The sequence below is a fragment of the Saccopteryx leptura genome, chromosome 13, assembly GCF_036850995.1.
Source record: "Saccopteryx leptura isolate mSacLep1 chromosome 13, mSacLep1_pri_phased_curated, whole genome shotgun sequence".
NCBI lineage: Eukaryota > Metazoa > Chordata > Mammalia > Chiroptera > Emballonuridae > Saccopteryx > Saccopteryx leptura.
Window position 1 is genome coordinate 33,936,397 of NC_089515.1, and position 21,088 is coordinate 33,957,484.

The following is a 21,088-nucleotide window of genomic DNA, read 5'->3' on the forward strand; positions in this document are numbered from 1 at the left end:
TATTACTATGAATGGTTCGAATATTCTGTTGCACAGATGAACATTAAAAAAGAGTAAAGAATGTAAATTTGTGATTTCCACTTTGGGCGGCTACCCAGGTGCCCGCCTTAGAGAAAACCTTGATTACAAGTGCCATTTTATTTTATTTTAAAATTTTATTTAGAAAATTAAATTTAACAGGGTGACATTGATCAATAAGAGTACATGGGTTTCAAGTAAACATTTCTATAGCATTTGAATTGTTGATTATGTTGTATACCCATCACCCAAAGTCAAATCATTTTCTGTCACCTTTTATTTGTCCCTCCTTACACCCTTCCCCCCCACCCCCTCCCCCAAACTCATCCCCTACACCCTCCTCTCCCACATCCCCCTCTCCCTGGTAACCACTGCACTTGTATCCATGTCCATGAGTCTCAGTTTTATAACCCACCTCTGTGACATCATACCGTTCTTGGCTTCCTTCGATTTACTTATTTCACTCAGTATAATGTTCTCAAGTTCCATCCATGTTGTCATAAATGGCACTATGTCATCATTTCTTAAGGTCGGCTAGTATTTCATTGTATATATGTACCATTTCTTTTTTATCCAATTCTCTATCAAGGGACACTTTGGTTGTTCCCATTTTTTGGCCACTATGAATAATGCCGCGATGAACATGGGGCTGCATGTGTCTTTACGTACTGATGTTTTCAAATTTTGAGGGTAGATATCCAGTAGAGGGATTGCTGGGTCATATGGTAGTTCTATTCTTAGTTTTTTGAGGAATTGCCATACTTTCTTCCATAGTGGTTGTACTCATTTGCATTCCTACCAACAGTGAATGAGGGTTCCTTTTTCTCCACAGCCTCTCCAACACTTGTTATTACCTTTCCTGCTGTCATTGTATAATATAGTTTTGATTTGCATTTCTCGAATAGCTAGTGAAGATGAGCATCATTTCATATATCTGTTGGCCATTTGTATGTCCTCTTGGGAGAAGTGTCTGTTCAGGTCATCTCCCCATATTTTAATTGAATTGCTTGCTTGTTTGTTGCTGAGCTTTGTGAGTTCTTTATATATTTTGGATATTAACTCCTTATCAGAGCTGTTGTTTGCAAATATCATCTCCCATTCAGTTGGCTGCCTATTTGTTTTATTGTCAGTTTCTTTTGCTGACAATGAGTCAGCAAGGTCCATGAGATTAGTACCTATGTTTTCTTCTATGTTTTATTATTTCAGCTCTTATATTTAGGCCTTTGATCCATTTTGAATTAATTTTTGTGCAGGAGGACAAACTATTCAAGTTTCATTCTTTTGTATGGTTGTTTCTAATGTTCCCAGCACCATTTATTGAAGAGGCTTTCTTTTCTCCATTGTGTGTTTTGGCTCCTTTGTCAAAGATTATTTGACCATATATATGTGGTTTTATTTCTGGGCTCTTGAGTCTATTCCATTGGTCTGTATGTCTGTTTTTCTGCCAATACCATGATGTTTTGATTATCGTGGCTCTATAGCATAATTTGAAGTCAGGTAGTGTGATACCTCCAGCTTCATTCTTTTTCCTCAAGATTGCTTTGGATATGTGGGGTTTTTTATGGTTCCATAGAAACCTGGTGGTTTTTTGTTATATATATATTTTAAAATGACATTGGGATTTAATGGGGATTGCATTTAATTTGTATATTGCTTTGGGTAATATGGCCATTTGAACTATGTTGATTCTTCCAATACATGAACATGAAATACTTTTCCATTTCATTGTGTCTTTTTCAATTTCTTTCAATAATGTTTTGTAGTTTTCAGTATACAGGTCCTTCACATCCTTTGTTAAGTTTATTCCTAGGTATTTTAATTTTTGTTGTTGTTGCAATTGTAAAAAGAAAAAAAAATTTTTTTTAGTCCATTTTCCAAAGTCTCATTGTTGGCATATAAGAAAGCAATAGACTTCTGTATATTGATTTTGTATCCTGCGACTTTACTGTATCGGTTTATTGTCTCTAATAGTTTTTTTGGTGGTACAAGTGCCATTTTAACAACTAGTTCACCAAACTCAACAAAAAATTAGGTATCGGTTCTGCCAAACCGGGGCAAACCAGCTGAATTCCACCACTGATTTATATACTTTATGAAATGATCACCCGATAAATCTAGTAGAGGAAGGTAACATTTCAGAACTATTACCGTTTAGGGGCTCTGTAGCACGCCCCTGGCTAACCAGCATAACGTTCCTTTGGGACAGAGGCATCTTACCCTTGTTGGTTGATCTATGACAGCCAGATCATGTGGCTTTACTTGTGGCGATTCAGATGCGAAATCTGAAGGACAAGCCAGTGCTTGGACAGGTATGGGGTGGAGGACTGTCAAGAGTAAGAAATGTGAAATAATGGGGCTAGGTGGCTGGACTTGGAGATGCCAGGGATTCGTGATAAGAATTTAGAAGGGAACCGGAGTGTAAATGTATTCTAATCATACCCCATACTCTTCCTGGAGACTATACCATACCTTCAAAGTCCTATTCAGCAATAATGCAGATGATTGGCATAGCTTCTGCTAATGGTGTTTATACTTTTCTCTGAACAGTAATCTAAAGCTTAAGTGAATTATAACATTTGGAATTATCAAAAGAGAAAATGTGATTGCTTTTTCATCTAAGACAGAAAGAGAAAATGTGATTGTTTTTCTTCTGGTATCTAAGACAGAAAAGCCTCGCATTGATAAAGAAGATTTGAAATAGAGTTCAAGTTCCTTGCTGATCCTGTCGCACACACCAGTGCTTGTACTAGCAGTTAACATCGAACATGAACCACGTGCTGGGCACGGCCCTAGTGCTCTACGTGCATTATTTTGATTGATTGTGCTTAAAAAGGTGTATTTTACAAATATGCTGGAGTAATGGGACCCTAGGCAGGTTTACTAACTTGCAAGAAATGTTTTTCGTACACAGCCAGCATGTGGGGATGCTGGGATTTGAACTCAAGCTGTGTGAGTACACAAGCCACATGCTCTAACCATCTTCCTCTGCCTCTTGGACTCTGCTTTATTCTTAGCTTCATTCAATGACCATGAATGACGGGGGGTAAAATAGTGGAGGGGACCACATGGCCACTAAGGAAGCTACGTGAAGGGGGGTGGGGGGGGAACAGTGCTGTGTTCAGTTTGACTAAATTGCAGCAAAGTGAGGGGAGCAGTAGCATCCAGTCGTGACAGTAGAGAATATTTGGAGGCAGAGAAAGTGACTAAACATTTCCTGGAAGGTTTTTTTTTTTTTTGGTGATCTGGCAAGTGTGTCTCCTCTGGATAACCATTCGCAAACTCTCTTCCAGGCTGGGAGTATGGAATTACAATTCCTCCTGATAATAAGCCCAAGTCATGGGTTGCAGCAGAGAAAATGTATCACACTCATAGACGGCGAAGGCTGGTCCGAAAACGGAAGAAAGATTTATCACAAACCACTGCAAGTACTGCAAAGGTAAGAGGGGCCGTGAATGGAGCTACGCTGGGGCCCTGCCCTCCAGACCACAGAGAATTCCACTTAACTGCTTCCACAGAAGCCATTTGCCATCGGGAGCCTAAAGCCTTGGTCCAGAGTTTCCCAAGTGTGCCCTTCCCCCGGATCGACAACATCAGCACCACCCGGGAATTTTAGAAATGCTCTACTGATTTAGGAACTCTTGGTGGTGGTGGTGGTGGGTGGGTGGGGGGTGGGGTTCTGGCAGAGCCACTCAAGAAGTAGTACCAGAAACAGAAATGATTTGGTAGCATAATAGAATAGTAGCAATAGCGCAGGACTTGGAATAAGATGCATAAGGATTCAAATACTGGCTTCGTTTTGTTTCTCATCTGCAAAATGGGTAAAATATTATGCTTCAAATTAGGGAATGGCAGTGTTAAAATAATAAATTAAGTGGAACAATAGTACTAATGACAGCAATAAGTGGCATGTTTTAGGTGTTTTTTATAATATTGGATACTGATATGATTTATCTGCAGTCCTCAAGGTCAACATTTTTTTTTTTTTTTTTTGTATTTTTCTGAAGCTGGAAATGGGGAGAGACAGTCAGACAGACTCTCGCATGCGCCCGACCGGGATCCACCCGGCACGCCCACCAGGGGGCGATGCTCTGCCCCTCCGGGGCATCACTCTGTCGCTACCAGAGCCACTCTAGCGCCTGGGGCAGAGGCCAAGGAGCCATCCCCAGCGCCCGGGCCATCTTTGCTCCAATGGAGCCTCGCTGCGGGAGGGGAAGAGAGAAACAGAGAGGAAGGAGAAGCAGATGGGCGCTTCTCCTGTGTGCCCTGGCCGGGAATCGAACCCGGGACCCCTGCACGCCAGGCCGACGCTCTACCACTGAGCCAATCGGCCAGGGCCAAGGTCAACATTTTATCTTCATTTCACAGAGATTACATAGACTTGCTCGAGGCCACATGTCTAGTAAGTGACAGAGCCGGTGTCTGAACGCAGGCTAAGCTAATTCCTAACAAGAACTCTTTCTATCCCACAAAGTTCCTAATTTACAGTTGGTATAATTAATGAAGTTACTTGTTATGACATAGTGGGCTTAGGAACAAAAATGGACCCATCGTCATCTCCATATCCTTCTTGCCAGCTCAGGAGATTGTTACTAATAAATAACGGAGTAGATTGAATGAACTGATCAATGAATATTTGTTATTTACTTCTCCTGTCCTAGAGGCCCTTGGCTCTCTCCTTCCACATGGGAGATCCAAGGTGGTGTGGAAAGAACACTGAAGCCTGACCTGTGGTGGCGCAGTGGATAAAGCGTCAACCTGGAAATGCTGAGGTCACCGGTTCAAAACCCTGGGCTTGCCTAGTCAAGGCACATATGGGAGTTGATGCTTCCAGCTCCTCCCCCCTTCTCTCTCTCTGTCTCTCCTCTCTCTCTCTCTCTCTCTCTCTCTCTCTCTCTCTGTCTCTCCTTCTCTAAAATGAATAAATAAATAAAAAAATTTTAAAAAATTAAAAAAAAAAAAAAAAGAAAGAAAGAACACTGAGCCACCAGGCAGAAGACTGGAAACCTGACCCAGTTCTACTGGAGTGGCGTTGAGACTTTGATCATGTTCCCTAACCTGCCTCGCTCCTGGCTACATGAACTATTTCAGTGCCACTATTAATACTAGCAGAGGGCCAATTATAACATTGTGCTTGACCTGGATATTCTGTTAATTCAAAGTTGAAAAACTAGCCCCTACAATGATAATAACTTATATGCAGCTTTTATTTCTACAGTCATAAATTTATTCAGTATTACTCTACGTCAGCGGTAGACCCACAGGTTGAGAACCGCTGCTCTACATATTAAATCTAGCCATACTTTAAAGATATCTACATAGAATTTCCCCCACTAGAATGTCAGTTACATGAAGATAAGAATCCTTTCTGCTTCTCACTCCACTGCTTCCTCAGCAATGATACAATCCTTGTCATATAAAATGCACTCATATTTGTTGAGTGAATTGAATAGAATATTGAAAACTGAAATCATTTATATATAAATAATTTTAAGATAAAAAGTACTATACTCAGTTATTAACCCTTTGAGTAGTATGAACATTCATGTACGTCCTCGTGCCTCCTGACCATCCAGAGTACAATCGATTTATTTTAAAAATGTGTAAGGCAACATTTAAAAAGGCAAATGTATGTTCTTCTTGTCTCCATAGATTGCTTAATCAAACAAACATGATTTTAAGTTAATAAAACTGTAACTGGTACTAATTTCATTTTTTGAAAAAAACAAAAAACACCTCACTCCCAGGGGTCAGGGAGCATGAAAAAAAACTCACTACTCAAAAGGTTAATTATTACAGAAGTAACATACTCTGATCTATCATGTAATGATTAGTTATGGCTGCTATTAGCTTAGACAAGGCATTTAAACCTGGGGAGGGTGGTATCACTTTTTCCTCCATATATAAAACGGAGATAATAACGGTTTTCAAACTATCTCACAATAGCAATGCTTTCTTATGAGCTAGTGAAGTGAGAACATAGAAAGGGACTTGAGAAAGAATCAGTTTGCTTTACCACCCCCACGCCACCCCCAGAGTCTATATATATATATATATATATTTTTTTTTTTTTTTTTTTTTTTTTTTTCTCATTTTTCTGAAGCTGGAAACAGGGAGAGACAGTCAGACAGACTCCCGCATGCGCCCGACCGGGATCCACCCGGCACGCCCACCAGGGGCGATGCTCTGCCCACCAGGGGGCGATGCTCTGCCCATCCTGGGCGTCGCCATATTGCGACCAGAGCCACACTAGCGCCTGAGGCAGAGGCCACAGAGCCATCCCCAGTGCCCGGGCCATCTTTGCTCCAATGGAGCCTTGGCTGCGGGAGGGGAAGAGAGAGACAGAGAGGAAAGCGCGGCGGAGGGGTGGAGAAGCAAATGGGCGCTTCTCCTATGTGCCCTGGCCGGGAATCGGACCCGGGTCCTCTGCTCGCTAGGCCGACGCTCTACCGCTGAGCCAACCGGCCAGGGCCCACCCCCAGAGTCTGAATAAGGCGCCTCTCCTGATAGTACAGCCACCAGCCTGGCAACATCTTATTCCACGTTAATAGTCTGGTTGTCTCTTATTCCCATGGCCTATCAGCTCTGCAAAGGCAGACAGCTTGCCTATCTTGATGTTTGTTGTGTCCCTGGCTCCTAGCACAGAGACAGTACTTGGCGCAGGGATGATTTTCAATGCACGTTTGTTGATTGACCAAATAATTTGCTTTATCAATATAAGGATGATGATCGTGATCATGATGATCATCATTAAAACTTTTACTCTTGTTTTAGGCCATGGAAGAATTTGAAGACCAGGAGGGCTGGGAATATGCTTCTTTAATTGGCTGGAAATTCCACTGGAAACAGCGTAGTTCAGATACCTTTCGACGCAGACGCTGGAGGAGAAAAATGGCTCCTTCAGAAACACATGGTGCAGCTGCCATCTTTAAACTTGAAGGTGCCCTTGTAAGTACTAAGTACCCAAACCTTAAGTAGTGTTGGTCTGAGGAGAATATATGAGTGTTGGATACATCGCCACTGATTTCACAGAGGTCCCTCCAGTACTGCAAGGCTGCGTAGAATTTGGGTGAAAGCTCCACATCCGATGTGCTCAGTCATTTTTACAGAATGAACACACCGTTAACACAGGAGGGTGCAAAGAGGTCCTGCTGCAGACACGCCTGTTTAACGTTGTTTCACCCAGCAATTTCCAAACATCAGTTTCAAACCCTTGCTGCAGCTCACATCTGTCAACATCCAAGGCACAGGTTCTTGGGTCACGGCTTCTAAACTACAACTGTTCAACAAACCAAGAAAGTGAAATATACAGCTGTGTGGGTGGATGGGGAGACAGAAGAACGGCTCACAGATTTAGAGAAGAGTTCATATGGAAGTACAATAAAGGAAGCAGCGAGGAAAAAGCAGGAAGGTGGAAGGAATGAGTGATAAAGTGATTGTGGTTGATCTAGACCAGTGGTAGTCAACCTGGTCCCTACCGCCCCCTAGTGGGCATTCCAGCTTTCATGGTGGGCGGTAGCGGAGCAACCAAAGAATAAATAAAAAGATAGATTTAACTATAGTAAGTTGTCTTATAAAGATTTATTCTGCCTGACCTGTGGTGGCGCAGTGGATAAAGTGTCGACCTGGAATGCTGAGGTTGCTGGTTCAAAACCCTGGGCTTGCCCGGTCAAGGCACATGTGGGAGTTGAGGCTTCCTGCTCCTCCCCCCTTCTCTCTCTCTCTCTCCTCTAAAATGAATAAATAATTAAAAATAAATTTAAAAAAAAGATTTATTCTGCCAAACTTAGCGAAAATCTGACATAAAGTACTTGGTAAGTAATTATTATTATATGCTTTAACTTGCTGTAACTCTGCTTTATAAGTTTTATAAAGTAAAGTTACTTCCCTACTTTATAAATCACCATTACTGTGGAACCAGTGGGCGGCAGTTATAAAAAGGTTGACTACCCCTGCTCTAAAACAATGTGGTGATCAGGAACAGCCTGTTCTTATATTTCTGCTTGCTGACCCAGCCGTGCCCTTCCGCTGCTCTTACTCTTCCTCCCCTCATCTTTTTAATCCCCTTATTTATCCTTCACACTTTTCCTTTTCTTCCCACTCTATCCCTTTCCAGCTAAGTGACAGCTCCTTACTCTCCTGGGCTGTGTTCATCTCTAAAAATGAAGCAATTGGAAGAGAAAAATCTCTTTCAATCGCCACCATTCCATTTGTTTGTAATTCTTGCCTCTTCGGTGGCAGGCATCGTTCGTTGATTTTTCTGCCTCCTTAGGGCGCAGACACTTCTGAGGACGGAGACGAGAAAAGCACGGAGAAGCATAAGTACAGTGCCACCACCGTGTTTGGAGCAAACACGCCCATCGTGTCCTGTAATTTCGACAGTAAGTCTTAAAGGTGTATTCATGCATTCTGGTGTTATGATTTTTATCTCAAGAAAACTCTTCAAATCACCAAGTATTAAAATGTACTTTTATTTTTATCATTTGAGGAAGAGGATTTTTTAAAAATACAGCTTTAAAAATCATATTTATTTAGGGTAGAAGGTGGTCAAATCATTAATTTTAACATACTCTGTTCAATATGTACTAGTTCTATCTATTAAGCCTCCCAAAAGATTATTTTAATGAGAAAAAAATATTCAAAAAGTTAAGTAGAGGTTGGTTTCCATGGTAACCTTTAGGAAATTTGGAATGAAACAGACCTACTCTGTAATAATAATAGTACATCGTTAAATAAGTCAGCACCATCCAGGCACTGAACATACATATACATATTAGCTTGTTTACAGAGGCCGGTTAAGGTCAGTTGAGGCCCCGGGCGCAGAAGAAAACATTGGGCCCCTTAAAAAAAAAAGAGGGAAAATAAAAATACATGTTAACCATATTTTTAAATAAATAAAAAATATTATGCACTATTAATGTTAAAATTGCACATATGAAACCAAACTTGGTGTCATTAGAAAAAAAGTGTAAAGTTGGGGCTTTGCGGGGCCCTTCAGAAGTCGGGACCCAGGGCGCCCACCGTTAAATCCGCCACTGCTCATTTAATCCTGGTAGCAATCTTAGAAGATGGTGCTATGATTGTCCCCATTTTCCAGGTGAGGAGCTAAATTGCAGAGATTAAATAACTTGACTTAAGGTCTTACAGCTTGTATGCACTAGAGACAAGATTTGAACTCATGTAGTCTGGCTCCCAGAATCTGTGCAAAAAAATCACAGTTCTCAGGGGGGCATGTGGAGTGGGGTGGGCATATATAGTATTAATGTAATAAGGGTAAGGAGTATAAACATTTTGAAAGATCAAAGAAATTGTTAGCAAATAACTGTTTCCCAGATCTGGTGCTGAACTAGTATAGAAAGCCCTGTTTCTTTTCTTTAACTCCTGGAGACCCGGTCTCCTTCTAAAAGTCAGTAATGACAAGCAGTGCCCTAAAGCATAGTAGTCAGCACCTGTAGTAATGATTTCCTGACTGACACACTTGCCCTGAGCTTACTCTAGTATTTTTTTTTTTTTTTGTATTTTTCTGAAGCTGGAAACGGGGAGAGACAGTCAGACAGACTCCCGCATGCGCCTGACCGGGATCCACCCGGCACGCCCACCAGGGGCGACGCTCTGCCCACCAGGGGGCGTGGCTCTGCCGCGACCAGAGCCACTCTAGCGCCTGGGGCAGAGGCCAAGGAGCCATCCTCCCCAGCGCTCAGGCCATCTTTGCTCCAATGGAGCCTTGGCTGCGGGAGGGGAAGAGAGAGACAGGGAGGAAGGAGGGGGGGTGGTGAAGAAGCAAATGGGCGCTTCTCCTATGTGCCCTGGCCGGGAATCGAACCCGGGTCCCCCGCACGCCAGGCCGATGCTCTACCGCTGAGCCAACCGGCCAGGGCCCTTACTCTAGTATTTTTAAAGTAAGTGTCATTTTACAGAAAACAACTACTTTGGGAGGACACATCATCATCATCATTATATGTGTTCTTTACTGTGGAGAAGTAGATCTGGGTGACCCATTTGTCTGAAACATGTATTATCTTCAGATGTTCCAGGGAATATAGTTTACAATAGTATACTTCTTGCAAGTAACCTCCATTCTGTTCTTTTTAGGAGTCTACATGTACCATCTGCGCTGCTATATCTACCAAGCCAGAAACCTCATGGCTTTAGACAAGGATAGCTTTTCAGGTAAAGGAAGAAAAGCTCTACATCACACCTTATTACATAGCAGGCTAGCTTAATTCTAGTTCTCATCAAGTGGATGCTTGCAGTTACTTCTAAAACAACAAAGAACATTTCCATATTGAGAGTCATTTGATAGTCATGAAGTAAACTACTCAGTCATTAGGGCAGTAAGCACTGAGTCCAATGCTGGGCACTCTTGCTGGGTGCTGGAGATACATAGATCATACGTGACCTTTTAATACTTATAATCATCAATTGACTAACTGATGAAAAGCAGTTCCTGATCTCTGTTTATACACATCGCTGTATATGTACACCCTGGACTCTCAGGTTGATTGTAAATTAAGAACATATATACACATACAAGATTATATATATTTGTAGTTCACTCAAGTTGACAAAAACGATCACAAATTCACCTATTTACCTACAGCCAAGGCTTGAAGCAGTTTGGAATCCATCTTGATGATCTTTGCTGTCTGCTTTCCAAGTTCCCAAACCCACAAAATCATGAGGCTTCATCACTCCTCACTCGAACAGCTCAGCGAGTTTGGTCCCCTTTGGACTGGTTCTAAGGAAAAGGCTATGTGCGCAGAGGGAGAAAGTCAGGGGACCTGCTGTCTGGGGATTTGTGCTGTTGAGTGTGGGATCATAAATATTTGGGGAGAATTCCACTTCAGGACCTGAAGGCCTGCAGAGCTTCCCTGGGCCTTCTAAGCGAACAGCCCTTAAAGCAGTTGCCTGATACTCCGGTCTGGTCACATCAGTGGGGAGGTGTCTTCCCAGCATATATGAATGAATTCCTTTTCTCACAAATTAGAGCACATTCAGTTAGCTCCCGATGCACATCTCCAAAATGGTTTTTAAAGACATTTTCAAAGATTCACCACCAGAGGGCACTCAGTCATTGAAAGTCACAATTAGAATCCCATCAAAATTCTCAACTACAGTTGCATAGAACTCAAAGCACATTCCTTGCAGTTTGAGATTTAAGATATATTATCGGAGCACAAGGAAAGCATCCCATTCATATGATGCTGCAACGCTAAAAACAAGGCACCCTTTTGGCTTATGTAAAACAGCGTTCGGTTAGAGATTAGGTTATTGCTCAGATAGGACGGCTCCAGACAACTGCAAAAAGTTTTGGTGAAATTATTTAGCATGGAGGAGAAATAGATTTTTCTCTTATCTTTTTTTCAGTTTTATTGAGATATAATTGAAAAAAAAGTGTACAATGTGATGATTTGATATACGTCTACATTGTGAAAGGATTCTCACACTTAATAATCCATCTCCTCACGTGTATCTTTTTTGTGTGTGAAAACACTTAAGTTCTACTCTCTTAACATAGGATAGGATAGTCCCATGTTATCCATGAGATCCTCAGACCTTATTCATCTCATAACTGAAATTTGTAACCTCTTTCTAACCTCTCCCATTTCCCCTCCATCCAGCCAGTAAAATGGCAACTGCCATTTTACTCTTTTTTTCCCCCATGAATTTGACTTATTGTGGGGATGGTACACATAAGTGATACCATGTAGCATTTCTCTTTCTCTTTCTGACTTATTTCACGTAGCTGTTGCCCTCAAGGCCCATCTGTGTTGTCACAAATGGATTTACAGTTTATTAAAGGCTAAATGATATTCCATTATGTGTCTGTGTCTCTGTATATGTAAATGCCCCACACTTTCTTTATCCCTTCAGCCATAAGTTGCCTTTTCATTTTGTTGATAGTTTCTTTTGCTGTGCAGAAACTTTTTTTTTTTTTTTTTTTGTATTTTTCTGAAGCTGGAAACGGGGAGAGACAGTCAGACAGACTCCCGCATGCGCCCGACCGGGAACCACTCGGCACGCCCACCAGGGGGCGATGCTCTGCCCCTCCGGGGCGTCACTCTGCCGCGACCAGAGCCACTTTAGCGCCTGGGGCAGAGGCCAAGGAGCCATCCCCAGCGCCCGAGCCATCTTTGCTCCAATGGAGCCTTGGCTCCGGGAGGGGAAGAGGGAGACAGAGAGGAAGGAGGGGGGGAAGTGGAGAAGCAAATGGGCGCTTCTCCTATGTGCCCTGGCTGGGAATCGAACCTGGGTCCCCCGCATGCCAGGCCGACGCTCTACCGCTGAGCCAACCGGCCAGGGCCGAAACTTTTTAGTTTGATGTAGTCCCACAGGTTTATTTTTGCTTTTGTTGCCTCTGCTTTAGTGTCAAATTAAAAAAAAAAAAATTATTACCAAGCCAATGTCAAGGATGTATGTTTTCTCCCAGGGGTTTTATGGTTTCAGGCGTTGGCCACGGCCCCACTGTTATTTCCTTTCGGTTTTAGACCCGTATGCTCATGTCTCCTTCCTCCATCGAAGCAAAACCACTGAGATCATCCACTGCACTCTGAATCCCACGTGGGACCAAACGATTATATTTGATGAAATTGAAATCTATGGGGAACCCCAAACAGTCCTCCAGAACCCACCTAAAGTTGTCATCGAACTTTTTGACAGTGACCAAGTGGTAGGTAACTTAGAATATCTGAGATAGTTTGGGAGATTGATGGGGATTTTAAGGAAGTTGTTTGGGGGAATTTAAGGATCGTTTGTTTCTCTAGGGCAAAGATGAATTTCTGGGACGAAGCATGTGCTCTCCTCTGGTGAAACTGAACTCAGAAATGGACATCACACCCAAACTCCTCTGGTATCCAGTAATGAACGGGGACAAGGCTTGCGGGGACGTTCTGGTGACTGCGGAGCTGATTCTGAGACACAGGGTACTTGCTGAGTCTTTGCTCACATGCTTTCAGAGTTGCCGCTGAAAACACTGTTGGTAACGCCAGGCACTGTTTACTTGAACTGAAGGGAGGCACTGATATTTGCATGTTTATTTCACAGGATGGCTCCAACCTTCCCATTCTCCCCTCACAGAGGGCACCAAATCTATACATGGTCCCCCAGGGGATCAGGCCTGTGGTTCAGCTCACTGCTATTGAGGTATGCTGCTCTCTGTGCTTTGTGATCCAATCAGAAGCATGTGACTGCAGAACCAGAATCTTGATCTACGACAGGGGTCGGGAACCTATGGCTCGCCAGCCAGATGTGGCTCTTTTGATGGCTGCATCTGGCTCACAGACAAATCTTTAATAAAAATAATAATAAGGCCCTGGCCGGTTGGCTCAGCGGTAGAGCGTCGGCCTGGCGTGCGGGGGATCCGGGTTCGATTCCCGGCCAGGGCACACAGGAGAAGCGCCCATTTGCTTCTCCACCCCTCCCCCCCCCCCACTTCCTCTCTGTCTCTCTCTTCCCCTCCCGCAGCCAAGGCTCCATTGGAGCAAAGATGGCCCGGGCGCTGGAGATGGCTCTGTGGCCTCTGCCCCAGGCACTAGAGTGGCTCTGGTCGCAACATGGCGACGCCCAGGATGGGCAGAGCATCGCCCCCTGGTGGGCAGAGCATCGCCCCCTGGTGGGCAGAGCCTCGCCCCTGGTGGGCGTGCCAGGTGGATCCCGGTCGGGCGCATGCGGGAGTCTGTCTGACTGTCTCTCCCCGTTTCCAGCTTCAGAAAAATACAAAAATAATAATAATAATAATAATGTTAAAAATATAAAACATTCTCATGTATTACAATCCATTCATTTCCTACCGTTCATGTTCATGGTTGCGGGTGGCTGGAGCCAATCACAGCTGTTCTCCGGGACACCACCAAATTCTTATTGGATAATGCATAACGTACATGCATAACGTACACGGGTCGTTGTATGGCTCTCACGGAATTACATTTTAAAACATGTGGCGTTCATGGCTCTCTCAGCCAAAAAGTTTCCAGACCCCTGATCTACGAGATAGGATCTTGCTGTCTCCAATTTATTATAGAAATAAATTACAGAACTAGAAGGCTTGTCAAAGCAACTGGAACAGGTCGGATCTAGCCTTAATGGGGGAATCTAGAGTTCGCATGTGCTGAGTGGGAGCCAGCAGTTTTCTGAGTTTCCCTGGTCAACTGGAGAACTGGGGGAGGGAAGACAGACTCAGAACAGCATGTCTGGGTGTGCAGAGAGAGAGGAGGGACCTGAGAGAGAGGCGGAGGTGAAGAGTGGAGAGAGTCATGGGAAATGGGGACATGTCACACAATGGAGCGGTTACAGGCTGGTGCAGCCCACGGGTTACTCGAGGGACAGTGTCTGCTTCACGGCCTCTCCCGTGTTCAGTGGCGCAGCTGTTCCCTTGGGACTTCTGTTCTCAGGCTGTCCTGCTAAGAGTTCTCAGATCCTGAGGCAGATGGCTTTAAGCAACTCCTATCGTTTTTAAATGCTTGCATGTCGAACACTGTTAAGCAGTTTACACTTGATCCTCAAAATAACCGTGTGAGAGAGAATCCGATCAGTCCTGTTTATAGACAGACATAGAGTGGGTAACTTGCTTGCCAGACTTCTCATGCTGCTCAGTGGCACAGCCAGGACTGGACTCCTGCATTCAGCGGACCTGCGATTCTAGCAGCTCAGGCAGGAGAAGGAAAGAGGCAAGCCTGCTTTCTTTGTATGACTTACAGGCTTTCTAGGACAGTGTTCTCAGAGATTTTAAGCAAATCTGCAAAAGTCACTCTTAAAGAATTTACTGGTTGTTAAGAAAGAACTTTTTTAACTTTTGAATATTAGTTTTAATATGCTAAAAATTTCCTTCCCTTCTCTTTACGTTGTTTTATTAGATTCTAGCTTGGGGCTTAAGAAATATGAAGAACTACCAGATGGCTGCGGTCACATCCCCCAGCCTCATTGTGGAGTGTGGAGGGGAAAGGGTGGAGTCGGTGGTCATCAAGAACCTTAAGAAGACTCCCAACTTCCCAGGTTCTGTTCTCTTCATGAAAGTGGTACAGTATCAAGACTCGATAATAGTGCATGTGTGTTGAGCAGCTGAATTTTATTTGAAATGTGAAATGTATTCACATCACTCACTTACACTTAGTTTATATATTTCCAAAGACTGACAATAAGTAGAAAAATTGCCTTGGATTCAGCTTGTCGGTGACTTCTCCCCCTTAGATTCTTACACTGTCAGGATGGCTTAAAGCAGGGGTCCCCAAACTATGGCCCGCGGGCCACATGCGGCCCCCTGAGGCCATTTATCTGGCCCCCGCCGCACTTCTGGAAGGGGCACCTCTTTCATTGGTGGTCAGTGAGAGGAGCATAGTTCCCATTGAAATACTGGTCAGTTTGTTGATTTAAATTTACTTGTTTGTTATTTTAAATATTGTATTTCTTCCCATTTTGTTTTTTTACTTTAAAATAAGATATGTGCAGTGTGCATAGAGATTTGTTCATAGTTTTTTTTTGTAGTCTGGCCCTCCAATGGTCTGAGGGATGGTGAACCGGCCCCCTGTGTAAAAAGTTTGGGGACCCCTGGCTTAAAGCTTCTCACAACCCCCCTGACACAGAAGTACCTATGAGCAACACTCGCGTATTTCTCCAGTAATCTTCCCATCTGTCTGACTATCTACCACGGGCCCTGAGGGCAGAATGTTAACCCTCCTTCATGGCCCTGCAGGTGTCCATGGACCAGAACCCTCCAGATAGGCACTGGTGACTGTGGAAGGGGCAGTCATGGAGGAACCCACGCGGGGTGATGGGGCCATGCCTGTGACTGTGCCCCACCTCCCAGTGCCCCTGCAGTGACATCTACTTTGTGGCTCTGAAGTTACCCTCTGGTTATTAGAAATGTGACAGCATCAGCTCCCGTTCATAGTCCTCCACCATAGACCTCAGACTCCTTTGGAAGAAGGGGTCCCCCACTGTTTCTCTGATCCTGAACTTTTTAAAAAGAAGACTCTTTCTGTTTTATTCTACTGTATATAATGAGATAAAAATAAAGACACTTGTCCAGTGTGAGGGAGTAGAAGGTCCAGAACCTTCCTGTTCTTTCTCTCAGCCCAGTCACTTGGTGTCTCAAACACACCTGCTCTTGAACTCCAGGGTCCTGTGGATTAACTTCTCCGTTTACAGATGAGGAAACTGAGGCTGAGAGGGGGGAAATGCCTTACGCAAGTCCCATAGCGTCCAGACGGCAGCAGCAGCAGCTACAGCTCCGCGCTAGCTGCCTTCACACTCCCTGGCTTTAGTCTTTCACCCGCGGAGGGAGCAGGTGTTTCTACTCTTCTCCCCGCTTTGGAGGAAACTGAGAGGTTAGGTGACTTACACAGCGAGCAAGTGGGTGGCCAGAGTTTGGACTTCGGTCCTTCCAACGGCAAAGCCCATGCTCTTGCCTACAGTGGTGTAGATGGAGGACCGCTTGGACGTGCTAAGCCAGGGTCCCAAAGGGGTCACTGCCAGGCCACTCCACCCATCCGTGCCCCACTCCCCAGCCCCCCAAGTCCTACTCTGGAATCTAGCCTTGCTTGGCAAAGGGAAAGAAAGCCACTCAGTTGACCTCAGCTTCTTCCGTTCTTATGCAAGTTCAGAGGTGAAAATTCACTTGAGACCAGCTCGTGATTCCCCAATCAGACGAGGTCACCAAGGCCACCAAATTCTACATGGAGGAACCAAGAGGTGTCAAGAAAAAATGAGCACCGCATTTTGGCACTGGACTTCCAGGGCTAAAAGACTCCCCAGCCACAGTCATTGCCCTTGAAGGTTCAGTTTTAGTGTGATCATTTCTAAATTCCAGCTGTCACAGAGAGAGCCAAGTATTCAGGGACTATTTCAAGCACTTGACATGTACTAACTCGACAACTCTACCGTCATTGAAGAGATCATTGGGCATAGAAAGTCCCCTGAGGTCATGCAGCCTCTGGTGGCAGAGCCAGGATGCCATCCTGGGTGGTCTGGCTCAGAGTGCGTTGCCTTCAAGCATTTGCTGCTGCTCTAGCGTGTAAGTTGCTGAATTACTTAACAGCGAGTCCGTGGGCTATGCCAAATGGGCATAAAGATCCTGGGTTGGTTTTTTAGGAGGTGTTTATTGGCAAAGCTGCTCTTGTCAGGTCTTGTACAGAGAAGTGACACTTACCTCTGTGACCCCCAGTTCCTGCCCAAAGAGGAATTGTACATGCCTCCGCTGGTGATCAAGGTCATTGACCACAGGCAGTTTGGACGGAAGCCTGTCGTGGGCCAGTGCACCATCGACCACCTGGATCGCTTCCGCTGTGACCCATATGCAGGAAAAGAAGACATCGTGCCACAGCTCAAAGGTAAGATGAGGTCTGTGAATAACACAAAGACTTTTCATGCATGGTCTGGCTTTATTTTTATAAGCCTCCTCAAGGTAAGTCTTCACTGTCCAGATTTTGCAGATGAGGAAACAGTTTGAGTTAGAGTGAGCTATGTAACTTTCCCAAAGTATAACTGTTAGCAAGTAGCAGAGCTAGACTTGAATCGTGGCCTTGTTTTCGAGGGACCCGATGCTCAGTCTATTACCTTCTATGGCATCCTTCTCCTGAATGAATGGAAGACTTCTTTCTCGGAAATGTGAATTGCTTCACGCACTTTCCACGTAGTCCAGCAGGGAAGACAGACAAGGAAATGGGTGACTGCAGTCTGGTGTGATCAATATTTTGATGGGGAAACACAGGGCCCACCCCCTTGCTTTCGATCTGTTTTTCCGCCTCATTAATTCATCACAGCATTGTGGAGATGTAATTTTGAAGGATGCTATTTCATTGTTATCCGTCAAGAAAAAATAACACCTGCTGAGTTTCAATGACTTACCTTAGGTCATGTAATTAATTAAGTAAGTAATAGAGCAGGCATTAGAGTTCCATAATAAATAGTTAATGATTAATGTTTTGCTATTGCCCATGTGCCAGGGACTATGTTGGGCTTGCAGACTGGGTTGCATCAGTGAACAAGATCCCAGGGCCCCTCGCCTAGTGAGACTAGACCCATGGAGAACCGGCACTCATTCAGCTGGCCATTGGTAGCCCTGAGACCAAAGCAGATGTCTTCTGTTTAAGTAGCTGTGCCGCTAACCAGTTCTATTTAATCCGCCGTAAGGTTTGGTATTAATTTTGCAGAGTCTCTGAAACTCATCTGCTACGTGGTCTTGAGCATCCTGGGTGCCCGATGCCGAAAGGAGGACAAAGTAAAAATCCACAATCACACTTAAGCAAAACCCTCTGTGTTTATCCATAAGTTTCCCAGGCAAAACATTTGGTGCTGAATTGAGGATGCCTAAAATAGAAACATTTTTATAACAACAAGGATTAATGTAACTGCAAGCATTGTTTTATCTGAGGTTACTAAATGGGGAGGAACCGTTTTTCCTAGCATTTTTCCAGCTGCTTTCAGGAGAGAAAGTTCTTTGATACAAATATGCAACTTTGTTAGGAACATACAAATGTTGCACACTTGTGCTCGCCCCAGAGTCACTTGTGTGGACCTGTTTGTATCTATTGCTCAGCTTTAGGCTGGGTGGAGGCAGAGGCCTACAGGTTAGTGACTGTGTATAATTAATATGGAGTGTGGTTAGGGCCTCAGAGAGCCCCCCCAAAGAGGAAAATCCTTAAGGAATAAGGGAATATTATGTACTCAAGACTGAAATCTATTAATTTAAATCAATCTGGTACTTTCTCAACACCAATAAATGGCAAGGTGAGAGGGTTGAGGAAGTACTTAGTTGGCCTAATGTTGGAAGCACATAGAATAACTTCCTCCCTGTCCCCAGGCTTGGTTTACTTGAGAACGGTGAAGCGGAGAACTGACATATGAGAAAGGAGTTGCGTACAGTTGTGTTCCCCCGTGCCTGCCCATCTGGCTGTCACACTCTGTGTTGTCTGTGGTTGTGGGGGAGCTATCTTGGAAGTGTAGCCGCTCATGACCTGGGGGTGCCAAATGGATACACAATGACCTAGCATAACAACTGGTGTATCACAGATGCTCAGTCAATGTCAGTCCGCCTGACCACCCCATGTCTCCCTGTTCAGTTCTCTGCTATTTATTGAATGTTTACTCTGCTCTGGGCTCTGGTATACTGATTGAAGCCCAAGCTTTTGGGTCAGACAAACCTAGATTATTTATTTCTACTTACCATTAATTGTTTAACTTGATTTGCTTTCTCTTAGCCTCAGTTTGTTTTTTAATCTTTATAAAGGGGAAAATGGTACATATTTTACAGTATTATTGAAGAATTAAATGAGATCACATATGGCCTGACAAGGTGGTGGCACAGTGGATAGAGTGTCAAACTGGGACACGGAGGACCCAGGTTCGAGACCCTGAAGTCACCAGCTTGAGCGTAGGGGCTTATCCAGCTTGAGTGTAGGCTCACCAGTTTGAGCGTGGGATTATAGACATGACCCCATGGTCGCTGGTTTGAGCCCAAAGGTCACTAGCTTGAAGCCCAAGGTTGCTGCCTTGAGCAAGGTGTCACTCGCTCTGCTGTAGCCCCCCCCCCCCCCCATCAAGGCACATATGAGAAAGCAATCAATGAATAACTAAGGAGCTACAATGAAGAATTGATGCTTCTCGTCTCTCTCCTTCACCCTTGCCCTAGACTGAGGCTTTGGCACCTCTTTAGCTGAACCAAACCTAGTGAGCCCAGGGGCTATTCCTGAGCCCTCGTTCTCATTCCAAAATCCACAAATATTCTGGAAATGAAAGTCAGGGTGTGTGCATTTTCCCTCTGCAAACACTATCACAACCAGGGCTGACGGAGCCCATGAAATGTGCAGCTAGTCACCTGCTTTGCTTTCTATGTCTTAGAGCAGGTGCTACAAAGAGGAGGCTCCTTTCAATGTCGGTTCCCCAACCCCCAGCCCCTCCTTCTGCCTCCTCTAAAGACTTGTATTGCCCTGGCCGGTTGGCTCAGCGGTGGAGCGTCGGCCTGGCGTGCAGAGGACCCGGGTTCGATTCCCGGCCAGGGCACACAGGAGAAGCGCCCATTTGCTTCTCCACCCCTCCGCTGCGCTTTCCTCTCAGTCTCTCTCTTCCCCTCCCGCAGCCAAGGCTCCATTGGAGCAAAGATGGCCCGGGCGCTGGGGATGGCTCTGTGGCCTCTGCCTCAGGCGCTAGAGTGGCTCTGGTCGCAACATGGCGACGCCCAGGATGGGCAGAGCATCGCCCCCTGGTGGGCAGAGCGTCGCCCCTGGTGGGCGTGCCAGGTGGATCCCGGTTGGGCGCATGCGGGAGTCTGTCTGACTGTCTCTCCCTGTTTCCAGCTTCAGAAAAATGAAAAAAAAAAAAAAAAGACTTGTATTGACATGTCTTTTTTGAGTACTTCCTATGTATAGGCACTGGGCTGTCCAAGGCGAAAGAAAAAAAGGATCATATATTCCCCTGAGAATGTCTAAAATCATATCATATTTTGGGGAAAGGGATGAATTATTGGGTTATTTTCTTTCTACATTCAGATGTGATGCTCTCCATTCAGTGGTCTCATCGCGGGTAAACCCTCTCATCCACTCCGTGGCTGTTAAACTTGCACTCGTAGTAGAGTATACACCACTGTATTTTTGTACGCATTTTTCAATTATGGAATTGTTTTGCAGCCTCCTTCATGTCTACCCCACCCCGCCGGGACGTTGTTATTGAAATAGAAGACACCAAGCCATTACTCGCTTCGAAGGTAGGCTTCAGAATTGATCATTGGATAATGTCCTTTTTACCTTTCAGGTGTCTAGGCATTGGGTGAATTTAGTCAAACACCATCATTCAATGTAATTAGAATAATAATAATCAAATCCAATTCCCGTGCTTAATTAGAATAATAATTATAATCAAATAATAATAATCAAATCCAAGGTAAAGAATCTGCATCTTGCACTCATCAAATGTTATGATGGCCCTGGCCGGTTGACTCAGTGGTAGAGCGTTGGCCTGGCGTGCAGAAGTCCCGGGTTCGATTCCCGGCCAGGGCACACAGGAGAAGCGCCCATCTGCTTCTCCACCCCTCCCCCTCTCCTTCCTCTCTGTCTCTCCCTTCCCCTCCCACAGCCGAGGCTCC

General features: G+C 44.6%; 1 protein-coding gene across 5 annotated transcripts in view; it reads left to right on the forward strand.

Annotated features, from left to right (window-relative positions):
* Window positions 1-21,088, forward strand: part of MYOF (myoferlin) — a 184,013-nt gene that overhangs the window by 125,556 nt on the left and 37,369 nt on the right. For all 5 annotated transcript variants that reach the window (XM_066355315.1, XM_066355318.1, XM_066355319.1 and 2 more), the window contains 10 exons: window positions 3,309-3,454; window positions 6,790-6,963; window positions 8,288-8,396; window positions 10,108-10,185; window positions 12,504-12,685; window positions 12,780-12,938; window positions 13,060-13,158; window positions 14,868-15,029; window positions 17,174-17,339; window positions 20,634-20,710. In XM_066355315.1, the coding sequence (XP_066211412.1) occupies window positions 3,309-3,454; window positions 6,790-6,963; window positions 8,288-8,396; window positions 10,108-10,185; window positions 12,504-12,685; window positions 12,780-12,938; window positions 13,060-13,158; window positions 14,868-15,029; window positions 17,174-17,339; window positions 20,634-20,710 (1,352 nt within the window). The remainder of the gene's footprint in view (window positions 1-3,308; window positions 3,455-6,789; window positions 6,964-8,287; window positions 8,397-10,107; window positions 10,186-12,503; window positions 12,686-12,779; window positions 12,939-13,059; window positions 13,159-14,867; window positions 15,030-17,173; window positions 17,340-20,633; window positions 20,711-21,088) is intronic.